The sequence below is a fragment of the Ovis canadensis genome, chromosome 5 (genome assembly GCF_042477335.2).
Source record: "Ovis canadensis isolate MfBH-ARS-UI-01 breed Bighorn chromosome 5, ARS-UI_OviCan_v2, whole genome shotgun sequence".
In the NCBI taxonomy this organism is placed as follows: Eukaryota; Metazoa; Chordata; class Mammalia; order Artiodactyla; family Bovidae; genus Ovis; species Ovis canadensis.
Genome location: NC_091249.1, coordinates 70,517,980 through 70,531,854, shown reverse-complemented (window position 1 = coordinate 70,531,854; position 13,875 = coordinate 70,517,980). Strand labels below are relative to the sequence as shown.

Sequence of the window (13,875 nt, the reverse complement as noted above, 5' to 3'; positions counted from 1 at the left end):
ACACCCAAGCTCATGGGAACAGAGCACAGAAGCAATATTTGAAACATGAAGAGAGAAGCAGCTAATAGGATGAGTCTTAAGTTCTTTCTTGCCCTGCTCTCTAGATCTTTCTTCAGTCTGTGTCTTACCTTTTTCTTTCCTCTGATGGCAAAAACCCGATCTTCTTTACTTAAGCTTTTTCCTACAATAGAATATATATATGCAGCATACCTTCATAGTCGATGACCTTTTCCTATAGATGTCCTCACCTGAAGGCAGTCAGGAGCTTCCAGAATGTAGGTGCTGGGAGGAGAAAATAAGGGCTCAGATTAGGTTTTCCCTTGGAGTCCTTCCTGACTGTTGTCTTTTAAGACTTAGTTATAGAGCTCCCTGGTAATGTGGTTCCTGCAATAAGGGGCCCACATTTTCAAAGTGCACATGCTTTGTCTGATACTTACCACTCCCCTGTGATGTTCCTGTAAGACAAATTTCATAGGGGAATGGTCAGTAATGGTTCCTAAAGAAGGGGACAGGCTGAGCCAGACCTTAAATGGAACACCACTGCCCCATTCTTAACCCTTAATGCTCTTCCCCTTCAATCCTAATTATCTTCAAGGCACTATTTGGTACTCCCCCTACTGAAAACAGAAATTTGGGGTGACTATACTAAAACAAAATAACATTCTATTCCCCTCTTATAATTCTATAATTCCTTGATCATTGCAGAACTCTGAGAAGCCTACCTCATAGAAGCCTGCTTAACCAGGTGTTTCCAAAACCTGTTCTCTCCCTGCTCAGAATACTCACAAGTATGCCTTCCCTTAAAAGTGCTCCCCTTCAGTCGATGGGAATGTAACTTGGTACAACAGTATGGAGTTTCCTTAAAAAACTAAAAAGAGCGTAGAATCAATATTTGGAACATGAAGAGAGAAGCATCAAATAGGACAAGTCTTAAGTTCTTTCTTACTCTGCTCTCTAGATGCTTCTTCTTATGTCTGTGTCTTACCTTTTTCTCCCCTCTGATGGTGAACAGTTGATCTTCTTTGCCTAAGTTTTTTTCTACAACAGAATATATATGCAGCATACCTTCATAGCCAATGATCTTGTCCTGTAGCTGTCCTCACTTGAACGCAGTCAGGAGCTCCCAGAATGTAGGTGCTGGGAGGAGAAAATAAGGGGTCAGACCAGGGTCTTCCTTTGAGGCCTTCCTGACTTTTGTCTTTTGAGACTTAGTTATAGTTTTTGGTAATGTGGTCCCTGCAATAAGGGGCCCACATTTTCAAACCACACATGGTTTGATATTTACCACTCACCTGTGGTGTTTCTGTTAAGACAAATGCCAAAGGGGAATGGTCAGCAATGGATCATAGAGAAGGGGACAGGCTGAGCTAGATCTTAAAAGAAACACCACTGCCCAAATGATAACCCTCATTGCTCTTCCCTCTTCAGTCCTACTTATCTTCATTGCACTATTTGGTACACCCACTACCAAAAATATAAATTTGGAGTGAATATACTGAATTAATATTCTATTTCCCTCTTATAATTTTATAATTCCTTGATTATTGCAGAACTTTAAGAAGCCTGCATTACAGAAACCTGCTTGACCAAGTGTTTCTCCCTGCTCAGCACACTCATATGTATGCCTTCCCTTAAAAGTGCTCCTTTCCGTTGGTAGGAATGTAAACTGGTACAGCCACTGTGGAAGTTCCTTAAAAAACTAAAAAGACTGTTACCACGTGATCCAGCTATCCCACTCCATGCATATATCCAGAGAAAACCATAATCTGAAAAGAAATATGCACTGCAGTATTCATAGCAGCACTATTTACAGCAGCCAGAACATGGAAGCAACCTATATGTCCATCATCTGTCACTGATAAATCAATAAGGAAGATATGGTGTATATGTGTGTGTGTGTGTGTGTGTACATACACACACAATGGAATTAATACTCAGCTGTAAAAACAGAATGAAATATTGCCATTTGCAGCGACATGGATGCATGCAGAGATTATCATACTAAATAAGCCAGAGTTAGACAAATACGATATTTATATGGAGGTTCTAAAAGAAAATTATACAAATGAAATTTCATATACAAAACAAATAATCCTACAGACATAGAAAACAATTTTGGTTACGGGAGAAAGGGTGGGAAGGATAAATTAAGAATTTGAGACTGATACATATATACTACTTTATATAAAAGAGATAACCAACATGAATCTACATGAACTATACTCAATATTATGTAGTAATCTCTAAGGAAAAAGAATCTGATAAAAAGTAGATATGTATGTATACAAAATGGGAAAGGGGGGAATATTAAATATATAAATTGGAGTTTGGGATTAACATATACACACTGCTATATATAAAACAGACAATGAAGAGGGTCCTACTGAATAGCACAGGGGATCAACTATACTCTAATGTAAATAAAAATAAAATTTAAACAAATTTTAAGGACTGGGCCAGTGTTTAGGAATTCTGTCATCAACTATTTGTGCCTCCCCTGAGCAGGGAGACATACAGGTGATACTCCTAGGTCTCTTAATATATCCATCAGCTGATCTCAAGCATGTTTCCAAGAATAAGAAGCTGCAGACTTAAGTATAATGAGCTGTTTTCACATTCTCCTATAGAACAGGAGTTGACAAACCTGCGGGCCAAATCTAGCCCCGCATCTGTTTTTGGAAAAACAGTTTCATTGAATCAGTCACACCTGGTCATTTACCTATTGTCTACAGTTGCCTACATGCTCCAAGGGCAGAGCTGGGTCATTGTGACAGAGACCTATGGTTCACAAAGCCTGAAATATTATTGTCTGACCCCTCACAGAAAAAATTCATCAACCCCTGAAATAGAAGAACAAAGCAACAGAGTTTAATCTTGCCAGGCTAGAGTGGTCTATCAGCTATACACAGCAGGCTCCACAAGTACACGATGTAAGAATCTCTGTGTTGGGAGACTCAGCCTAGTGTTAAGAGTGTCATGCCCAAGCTCATAGGAACAGAGCAAAGAAACTATTTGAAACATGAAGAGAGAAATAGCTAATAGAATGAGTCTTAAGTTCCCTCTTACTTTGCTTTTTGTGTCTATGTCTTACTTTTTCCTCTCTTCTGATAGTGAATGGTTGATGGTCTCTGCCTAAGATTTCTCTTTACGACAGAAGATACATACACACACATATAGAGAGAGAGCTTTCCCTCGGGCTCCGTTGGTAGAGAATCCGCCTGCAATGCAGGAGAACTGGGTTCGATCCCTGGGCTGGGAAGATCCCCTGGAGAAGGGAAAGGCTACGCACTCCAATATCCTCTCCTGGAGAATTCCTCGGATTATACAGTCCATGGGGTCGCAGAGAGTCGGACCTGAGTGACTTTCACTTTCATATATACATATGTATGTATGTATGTATGTATGTATGTATGTATTCTATGCAGCATACCTTCATAGTTACTGATCTTCTCCTGTAGATGTCCTCGCCTGGAGTTGCCAGAATTTCCCAGAAACATAGATACTGAGAGGAGAAAATAAGGGCGCAGACTAGGTTCTCTCCTTGAATCCTTCCTGACTTTTAGTTATAGAGTTCTTGGTAATGAGGTTCCTCCACTGAGGGGCCCACACTTCCAAAGCACACATGTTTTGATATTTATCACTCACCTGTGGTGTTTCTGTAAGACAAAATTCCAGATGAATGGAATTTTGAAAGAAATATTGGTATAAAGAAAAAGACTGGTGTGTATATATACATGTGGTGGTGGTTTAGTCACTTAAGTCATGTCCGACTCTTACAACACCATAGACTGTAGCCCACTAGGCTCCTCTGTCCGTGGGATTTCCCAGGAAAGAATACTAGAGTGAGCTGCCATTTCCTTCTCCAGAGTATCTTCCCTATTTAGGGATCGAACCCACAGACCTGCCTCCCCTGCATTGGCAGGCAGATTCATATACATATTCAGCCAAAAAAAGAATGAAATAATGCCATTTGCAATGACATGAATGGACCTAGAAATTATCATACTAAGCAAAATAAGTCAGAGAAAGATAGATATTGTATGATATCACTTATATGTGGACTCTACAAAAAAATAATACAAATGAACTTACATATGAATCAGAAATAGACACACAGACATAGAAAACAAATTTATAGTTACCAAAGGGGAAAAGGCAGGGGGGATAAATTAGGAGTTTGGGATTGACATATTTACACTACTCTATGTAGAAGATAGGGAGAAGGCAATGGCACCCCACTCCAGTCCTCTTGCCTGGAAAATCCCATGGATGGAGGAGCCGGGTAGGCTGCAGCCCATGGGGTCTCTAAGAGTCGGACACGACTGAGCGACTTCACTTTCACTTTTCACTTTCATGCACTGGAGAAGGAAATGGCAACCCACTCCAGGGTTCTTGCCTGGAGAATCCCAGGGACGGAGGAGCCTGATGGGCTCCCGGCTATGGAGTCGCACAGAGTCAGACACGACTGAAGCAACTTAGCAGCAGCAGCAGCAGCATATAGAAGATAAAAGATACAACCAACCAAGTCCTACTGTATAGCACAGGGAACTATACTCAATATTTTATGTAATGACCTATAAGGGAAAACAATCTGAATAAAAATATCCCTGAAAGTAACACAACACTGTAACTCAACTAAAACTTCAAATAAAAGATGGTACTCAAAAAAATAAATAAAATTTGAGGAAATATTGAAAAAAAAAAGTGCCCCATAACAGATAAAAGGAAAGAGTAGGGAGAGATAAGATTTAAAAGAGGATCTATTTTGCTCATCTTTTTCTTCCAAAAGGTAGGAGATCTGGAGTATGATGATAACAAACGTGGCTCCCTTTGCCTACCGGATTAATTCCAGCTTGCCTCTGTTCCCCTTCAGAAGCCCACTCCTCTTCCTCGTCTCCTTCTGTTACACAGATCTTGGAAGCAAGTCAATGATAAAGTCAAGAAAAGGCAAGAATTAGGCTTGCTTTCTAGAAAACAGATCAATTCTTGAGGTCAATATCTTCCAACCATCAGAAGAAAAGTACGACCCCAGTGGATGTCCTTACCTCCCCCATCCCTTTCTTTCAAGGAAACAGTCTGCTAACCGGGGAGAAAGGGAATTAGAGTCAAGACTTATAGTCAAGGGTTAGGCAAACTATGACCCAGAAGTTGCCACCTGTATTTGTAAACAAAGTCTTATTGGAACACAACTCTTAACTCATTCATTTATGTATTATGGTTACTTTTGCATTACAAAGGTACAGTTGGATAGTTGTAACTGAGGCTACATGACCCACAAAGTATAAATATTTACAATTTGGCCCTTTTTAGGAAAAGTTTGTGAAGATCTAGCATCAGCCCTCTCTTTGTCCTGGGACTCTTCTGCTTTACTTAAAGATTCTTCACAATAACTAGAGAACTTCAACAAGCAGAAATGGCCCTACAAACAAAATGGCCTTCCCTATCAGATCTGAGACACTCCTAATAGGCACGAGAGGTGGTAGGAGAGGAAGGGAGGACAGTGAGTTAATTTATGGCAGAATTCCGAAGCTTAGGACACAAGCCTTGCCCTCATTCTCTCCATCTAACAAAGCCATAAGCCCAGCTGCCAATGGATTCACTTGTCACCATAACCCTGAAGCAGATACCCTGAAAAGGACCACAGCTATTTGGGAACACGAGTGTAAGGGTGAAGGAAGTTAATTTGCAGAGTTAGAAATCTTTCCTCTGTCCAAATAAGAGTTTTTCAAATATCCCAAACATCTACTGCAACATGGAATGAATCTGACCTTATTCCTCTGCCCAGGGCTAAGCACACAGCTGAGCCTCTGAGCTCAGCATCTGACAGAACCCTGGCGCAAGGGAGGAGAGGGGCCCAGGCTGCAGAAAGAGAGATCATGAACCATCACTCTTCATCTAAACCAAGTCACACTGTGCTTTCCATGACATCTTTCTGCCTTCACCCAGTTCTGCCTGCCTCTTGGCCTCACTTCAGTTCATCATCCCAGCTGTCTAGGACTGAGACTGCATAAGGCGAGTCCAGTGAGGCAGAGCGAGTGGGAGGCAGCTGCTAGAGCTGGCAGGAGCAGGCGCGCCAGAACCCAGACCCCCGGCTCACTTCCCGTTCTGTCATTTCCTCTGCTGTGTGATCTTGGACACGTGATGTCATACGCTGCCGTGCATGCTCCATTGAAGTGAAGAGAATGATAGTACCCACAACCTAAGATGATATTAGAGACGAGACGAGATCTTATGGATAAAGAGCCCGGCTAATAATAACAAGCTGGCATATTACGTATGCCTAATGTCATTACCACTCCCCACAATGGATCTCAGGAAGAACTGAAAATGGCACCCAGATTACTGTGCTCCAAGCCTCAATCACTGGCCTACTCGCCATACTCACCTGAGTTGCTGAATGCAGCTGGAGAGAAACACCCAACCATGCTGACCAGACTTATTTGAAATTCACATCTGGGTGGCTAACAAACACGCGAAAAGATGCTCAACATCACTCATTATCAGAGAAATGCAAATCAAACCCACAATGAGGTACCATCTCACAGTGGTCAGAATGGCTGCTATCAAAACATCTACAAACAAACAATGCTGGAGAGGGTGCAGAGAAAAAGGAACTGTTGGTGGGAATGCAAACTAGTACAGCCACTATGGAGAACAGTGTGGAGACTCCTTAAAAAACTGGAAATAGAACTGCCATATGACCCAGCAATCCCACTGCTGGGCAAGGAAACCAGAACTGAAAGAGACACGTGTACCCCAATGTTCATCGCAACACTGTTTACAATAGCCAGCGCATGGAAGCAACCTAGATGTCCACCAGCAGATGAATGGATAAGAAAGCTGTGGTACATATACACAATGCAGTATTACTCAGCCATTAAAAAGAATACACTTGAATCTGTTCTAATGAGGTGGATGAAACTGGAGCCTATTATACAGAGTGAAGTAAGCCAGAAAGAAAAACACCAATACAGTATACTAACACATATATATGGAATTTAGAAAGATGGTAACGATGACCCTATATGCAAGACAGCAAAAGAGACACAGATGTAAAAGACTTTTGGACTCTGTGGGAGAAGGCGAGGGTGGGATGATTTGAGAGAATAGCACTGAAACATGTATATTATCATATGTGAAATAGATTGCCCATCCAGGTTCAATGCATGAGACAGGGTGCTCAGGGCTGGTGCACAGAGATGACCCTGAGGGATGGGATGCGGAGGGAGGTGGGAGGGAGGTTCAGGATGGGAAACACATGTACACCCATGGCTGATTCATTCAAATGTATGGCAAAAACCACCACAACATTGTAAAGTAATTAGCCTCAAATTAAAAATTGAAAATAAATAAGAAAAATAAAATTCATACCTGGGGACTTCCCTACTGGTCCAGCAGCTACGATTCTGCACTCCCAATGCAGGAGGCTGGGGTTCAATCCCTGGTCAGGGAACTAGATCATGCCACAACTGAGAGTCTGCATGCCCCAACTAAAGATCCCGAGTGCCACAACAAAGGTGGCATAGACAAAATGTTTTAAAAAATAAATTCACATTCAACAACTTCAAGCAGCCCTCAGTGCCTTCCAGGAGCCAAGCACTGTTGCCAACCACCTCCCCGCCCCTGGCCTTTTTCACGCTCAGCCGATAACCTTGCTTCTTATTTCACTGAAAAATGAACCAGGAGAGGATTGCCACATAGTCCAGGGCTGCACTGTGCACGCCAGCGTCTACTGGGCATTCCCCCCTTGCACAGACATTTCCAAATTATCCAACCCCAAAGTGAACATGGCCACTCCATCCTTCCGCTTGCTCAAAAGCATGATTCAGGAGCCATCTCTGACTCCCATTTCCCTCTCCACACTTGACAGTGGCTCCATCCGCAAGTCCTATCAGCTGTCCTTCCAAACTCGGCAAAACTCTGACCACCTCCCACCACTGCTCACCTTGGTCCAAACCATCATCTGTCGAGCAGGTTACACCCGGCCTCCCTGCCTTTGGCCCTGCAGGGGCTTACAGTCTGTCACAATACAGCAGGCGCAGCACCCTTCCCATGACTTCTGATCACATCACTCAGAGTAAGGGACCTGTGGGAACTGGTTGGCACACGCTGAGGCCCCCCACTCTGCTCCTTGCCACCCTCCACCCCACTGCCTCCAGGACTCCTGCCTCTGGGCCATTATATTAGCTGTTCTCAATGCTTAGTAGCTCAGTGGTAAAGAAACTGCCTGCAATGTGGGAGACCCAGGTTCCATCCTTGGGTTGGGAAGATCCCCTGGAGAAGGACATGGCAACCCACTCCAGTATTCTTGCCTGGAGAATTCCAGGGACAGGGAAGCCTGGCTACAGTCCATGGGGTCACAAAGAATTGGACATGACTGAGTGACTAACACTTTCATTTATGCTTGGAAAGCCTTTCCCTAGATACCACTGAGAGGCACTCATTTTCTCCAGGTTCCTGCTCCAGTGTTGCCTTCTCAGGTGAACTTGACTACTCGCCCTGTATAAATAATCCCCCAGAGCTCCCACTACCCTTTTTCCACTTTTTTTTTGTTCTCATTTTATCACCATCTAAAATATCTTATACTTGTTATTTCACAGCAGAAATACAACACTGTAAAGCAATTATACTCCAGTTAACAAATAAAATTTAAAAATCAAAAAAAAAGAAAATATCTTATGTATTTACTTGGCTACACAGTCTCTTCCCCAACACTGGGAGGAAAGCACCCCAAGGATATTCTGTTCATGGCTCTATCCCAAGCATAGAGCTGGCATTCAACAAATATTTATTGAATAAAAGGCTGAATGAATGGTGCTGTCTAAATGGGCTTAGACTTCCCTGGTGGTCCAGTGGTGACGACTGCACTTCCTCTGCAGGGAGCATGTGTTCAATCCCTAGCTGGGGAACTAAGATCTCGCACGCCCTGCTGCATGGCAAAAAATAAATTAAGTTTTTTAAAAGATACTGACCAAAAGTGAAAAATAAATAGGCGTAGAAAATGGGAATCCCCTACTTACTGTGCCCTGTTCTATGCCACCATCTATATAAGTGAGTTTATTTAATCCACATGTGCCATATAAACAACTCACCAAACCGTCTTAAAGCCCCAAGGCTGAGAAGGGCTAAGACACAAAACTATCTGATTCAAGCCACATTTACACTGGAAGAACGAACAGCTCCCATTCAAAGAGGAGCTCCTCACAGAGGAATCATTTTAAAAAATATTAATAATTAACACCCTCTTAATATGTTTTTCCTGCCCCTCCAGGTTCACGACTACCTCCGCAGCAAGCTGTGCTCCCTCTATGAAAATGACTGCATTTTTGACAAATTTGAGTGTGTGTGGAATGGGTCAGACAGGTAAGAAAGGTCTGGTGGCTGGGAACCTTCCACGGGGGGCCCTCTCCGTGCACTGGCCCTGAGCCATGTATACTAAGGGGGTGCAACCAAAGAGCCATCAGAATCGGCCCTGAGGCCTGGCAGGGCTGCACCATGTGGCCCAGCAGGTGACCTTGGGGTCAAGTCTGGAAAGGAACAGGTGATGGGTAAGATCCTGGACTCCTCTTTCAGAACTGGATCAGGTGACCCTTTAACCTCACAAAAATCCTACCTTATACAGGCAAGACCCTCCCAGAGCTGGGTCCATGCACCTAAAATGAAGCTCCCCTGGCAAATTTTGAGGATGAACCATTCCAATGACTGTAAAGTGTACTGTCTGGATGGGAAATTATCCCTCGAACTGCCAGCAGAGTCTGGCCTAAGGCCTGGTGGTCATGAACTGAATTCTCATCAGCCTCATTTATTCTGTGCCCTCAAAGGGATTTATGACTATTTGAGGCCTTTGGTTTCAACAGTACTTCCTATTACCTCCCTGCAGTTTCTTTTTGGCTTGACGAATAGATGCTGCTGTGATTTCCAGAAGCCAGCCCAGGCTACCAGGGGCTGTTCCTTAGTGAAGGCAGCACCAGCAGTCCTACTGAAAAGCAGGGAAATTCTATCACTGCAAAGCATTCAGAAGGGTGAGCTTCTAGTGAGCACAGGCTCTACCTCTCTGACCCCTGTTGGGTTTTTTGGGCCAGTGATCCAAAACCAGCCTTCCACTCAGCAGGCCTAGAAGGAGTCACCACATGGTAGACGACCCAGATCACACCACCCAGTTGGTGGAGGCCAGAGGGCCCAGAGCAAAGCAACTGTTACTTAGTTGAACAAAGACCCTCAGAGGAAAAGTAGCTATCCCTGCCCTGTTATTTTAATTTCCATCGGTAATTTATTCATTGTTCATTATGAATAGATTTTTTTTAATATTTGTGGTTCTTTTTGTTCAAGTTCCCCTTCTATCTGAACCAAGACTCAAAACCTATACCTACTAGGTACTTTCACACATCATGATTTTTTAATCCTGACCACCATCCATCAAAATTACTTTCACTGTCCCCATTTTACAGCTGAGGAAACTGAGACTCAGCCGGATACTAGTTCAGGAGCTTGGGCAGATCACAGTAAGTAGTAGAGACAAGAGGAAGAATTTAAATCCTAAAATGAACATTCTTTCCACCACATTACAGATTCTTTCCATAACCGAGAAAATGTTATTTTTGGTCCAGATAAGGTTGAGATTACTTTTTTTTTTTTTCCCCAAAAAAAGACTTTCTCCTACGGTTTAAAAACAAGTCGGGTGGTGGTAATGGAAGCAGAGGTCAGTGCGTGGGAAGCAATAAGGCCAAATGGCTTAATGCTTGTGCTCCAGCATCTGGCAGATGTGGGCTGGAGGCCCAACTTGGCTACTTACTGGCTGTGTGACACCATACATGCACTCACTTTTCCTCCTGTGTAAAACCCCTTAACATGGAATGATGGAAAAGGAAATGAGGCTAGGGGTAAAGCACCCAGCACCCCCACGTGATGAGATGATAATTGCTCACCCTATTTCATGGCATCGGTTTCCCAGGCCAGGGTAACAAAATCTAGCCCTTGATTAATTTCCGGGACAACTAACAAATACCCAAAAACTTAGCCCCCTGGCCAGGGCTCAGTCCTGTCAGTTTTCCTTCACCTTCCTCTAGCCCAAGACAACGAGATGCAAAGTTCTCCCATCCTAACCAGCCAGTTGGTGCCTTACCCACAAATAAGGCCAAGCCCACCTCTCTGGGGGTCAGCCATAAGAGGGTGCTGCTTGAGGGACATTATGTTTCCCTTGGCCTGTCACCATTAAGTAGAGTTGGTTCATGGCTTCTGAGAGGCTCTTGGCACCCCCTGCTCTCTTTATCAATGAGAGATACTCCTGAGAATGGATAGCTCTTGTAGGAAAGTAGGCAACCATCTGTAAGTCCACTACAAAGGCTTATTTCCTCATCCTACATCCTTTTAAAATTCTAATTTTTGTTTACTCCCTCCCAAGACCAAGATGAGGTCCATTTTTTAGATAAGTTTTCAGAAAAGGCAGAATTTCGATCTAGTTTATAGCGGGAAGAGGGCACGATGTCAGCATCCCTCAGTGCTGATGCCAGAAAGCCTTATCAGTCGAGCAGCACCGTCACTCCTACGACCGCCAGGCTCTAAACGAACACGATACAAGGACGGCTATTTTCAGCATTCCTATTCTCATGACTTGACTGCAGCCTCAGAATCCTGATGTGAAGGAGGTGGGCTGGGATCCTTAAAACCACTAGACTGACTTATGGAACAAAATAATCTAAAGGAATCTATTGATAAAGAGCAAGGAGGGCTATCATCACCCTTCACCCAGCCCAAGAGCTTGCTTTCCTTAGTGCTTCTAAAGTCAGTGGTCACACTACAAAGCCTGCTGTGGTGTTCGGTCTCTTAGCTGTAGAAAGTCTACGTCTACGGCACTCAGTCACTCCCTGTTTCCTCTCTGCCTTGCAGCGTCATCATGACAGGCTCCTACAACAACTTCTTCAGGATGTTTGACCGCAACACCAAACGCGATGTCACCCTTGAGGCCTCGAGGGAAAACAGCAAACCCCGAGCTATCCTAAAACCACGCAAAGTGTGCGTGGGGGGCAAGCGGAGAAAAGATGAGATCAGTGTCGACAGTCTGGACTTTAGCAAAAAGATCTTGCATACAGCTTGGCATCCTTCAGAAAATATTATAGCAGTGGCGGCTACAAATAACCTATATATATTCCAGGACAAGGTTAACTAGGAGGACAAGTTATTACTTAATAATCTCACATACTGAATACTAGTCAAACACGTTTTTAAATGTTTCTTTGGGTGTTCATTTGATGCATCGACTTTAATTTCCCTCTGCAGGAGACAATTGGAATAGAAGTCCATGGAGTCCAACCTTCCCACATCCCCAGTTCTAAGAAACTTTTGTCAAACCCAGTAGGTTCTGGGACACTTCTGTTTAGAATTGAGAGCTGCCAGCTAACAGTAACTCTTCCATAGTTGACTTGAATTTCTGATGCTTTTATTGCCCCGTTTGCTCTGGTGGGTCCAGTGTTTTGTTTCTAGGTGTCTGCTGAGATAAAATGAGGTTGTCTGTAGTATTTAAAGAGAAAAGAGATAAGTTTTTTTTAATTAAGCAATTCCATTTGATTGAAAAAAAACTCAATGAAAAATAAACACTGTTTACTCTTAGAGAAATTCTCCTTGTTTTTTGACAAATCAGAACCAGTCAGCACCCCCCTGCTCCTACAGCACTTTTTTTTTTTCCATTTTCTTTTTCATGATTTCGCTTGAGCCAGAGATTTATTTCACGAGGCTGCGAAGAGGATGCAGAATGGGAAGGGGAAAGGACCACATCAACAATGCTATATTCTTTTTTCGTAAGCGCCATAGAAACAGCCTGAGAATTTGGCCAGGAAACCCCATGAATGCTTCAGGGGACATCAAGAGAACACATCGCTTCTCAGAGTTAGCTTGGCAGGGCCCTGTGGGGCCACATTCCATCTGTCGCTTTATTGCTCTTGCTTTTTGTCATTTTAAATGGCTCCATATAATCCTCTACTTACACGTTCCTTGGCTTTTTCCCTTCACCCTTTTCCAGCTTATTTATTCCCTTGACTTCTAAAGGCCAAGTCCTTGTTGTTTATGATCTGGCTCCTAAATGCAGCAGTAAGCTGATGGGCTGGGGCACCTCCCTGAGAAAATGTGTCTCCCAAAGCAGCCCCCGCCCCCTTTCCTGGGTTTTGTAACCCAAAGTAACACTCCATCTATCTCCACTACAGCGAGAACAAAAACAGCCAATGGAAAACGCTGCTCTGTAAAGGCTATTCAAGTGCTTCTGACCCACCATAAGTTTACTAACCAAAAAAACAGACCAGAGAACTCTTCTACAGAAAGGGAATATGGGGGAATCAAGAAGCTTTGACATCAAAGTGAAGTCTGCTTGAAACTGTAGAGGCTGGTTCATCACCCCCCTCACCCACTTCCGCCCCCTGCCATTGAGGATCCAGACATGTAACTTCCAGAAGTTTCTCTGTGGTGCACCTCTGGGAAAGAGACTAAATTAATTCAAAAGATGGAGAAATTTGAAACAGAGGCTCAGGGAGGAAGTGGGAGGTCCTCCAAGCCGGGCCTGGGCCCCATGTCTCCATCCCTCTCACCATGACTCATCTCCCCTGACTTGCATTTAGTGACTAGGAAATGGCTTGAGATGAGGATTTTCCTTTTAAAGAGAAATTTTCTTTCGCTTTGTATATTTATTAGAAGTCCCAACTTTCAAGTGTAATTTGTTTTGAAAGAGAAAAATAGTGAAAGAACCATCTTTCTAGGCTAAGCTATTACCCACTTAATAACAGCTTTTTGGCAAGGAAATAACTATCTACTTAAGCGAACACTTTTGTAAGACGCGGCTCAATTTCAGAAACGTTAAAATATGAAAAAGCACATCTCAAAACTGAGGGA

General features: G+C 43.4%; 1 protein-coding gene across 11 annotated transcripts in view; it reads left to right on the top strand.

The window, feature by feature from the left end:
* The window catches only part of PPP2R2B (protein phosphatase 2 regulatory subunit Bbeta), a 478,597-nt gene extending 465,985 nt beyond the window's left edge, over positions 1 to 12,612 (top strand). For all 11 annotated transcript variants that reach the window (XM_069592340.1, XM_069592342.1, XM_069592347.1 and 8 more), the window contains 2 exons: positions 9,272 to 9,363; positions 11,887 to 12,612. In XM_069592340.1, the coding sequence (XP_069448441.1) occupies positions 9,272 to 9,363; positions 11,887 to 12,166 (372 nt within the window). In that variant the 3' untranslated portion in view covers positions 12,167 to 12,612. The remainder of the gene's footprint in view (positions 1 to 9,271; positions 9,364 to 11,886) is intronic.
* The last annotated feature ends 1,263 nt before the right edge of the window (positions 12,613 to 13,875 follow it).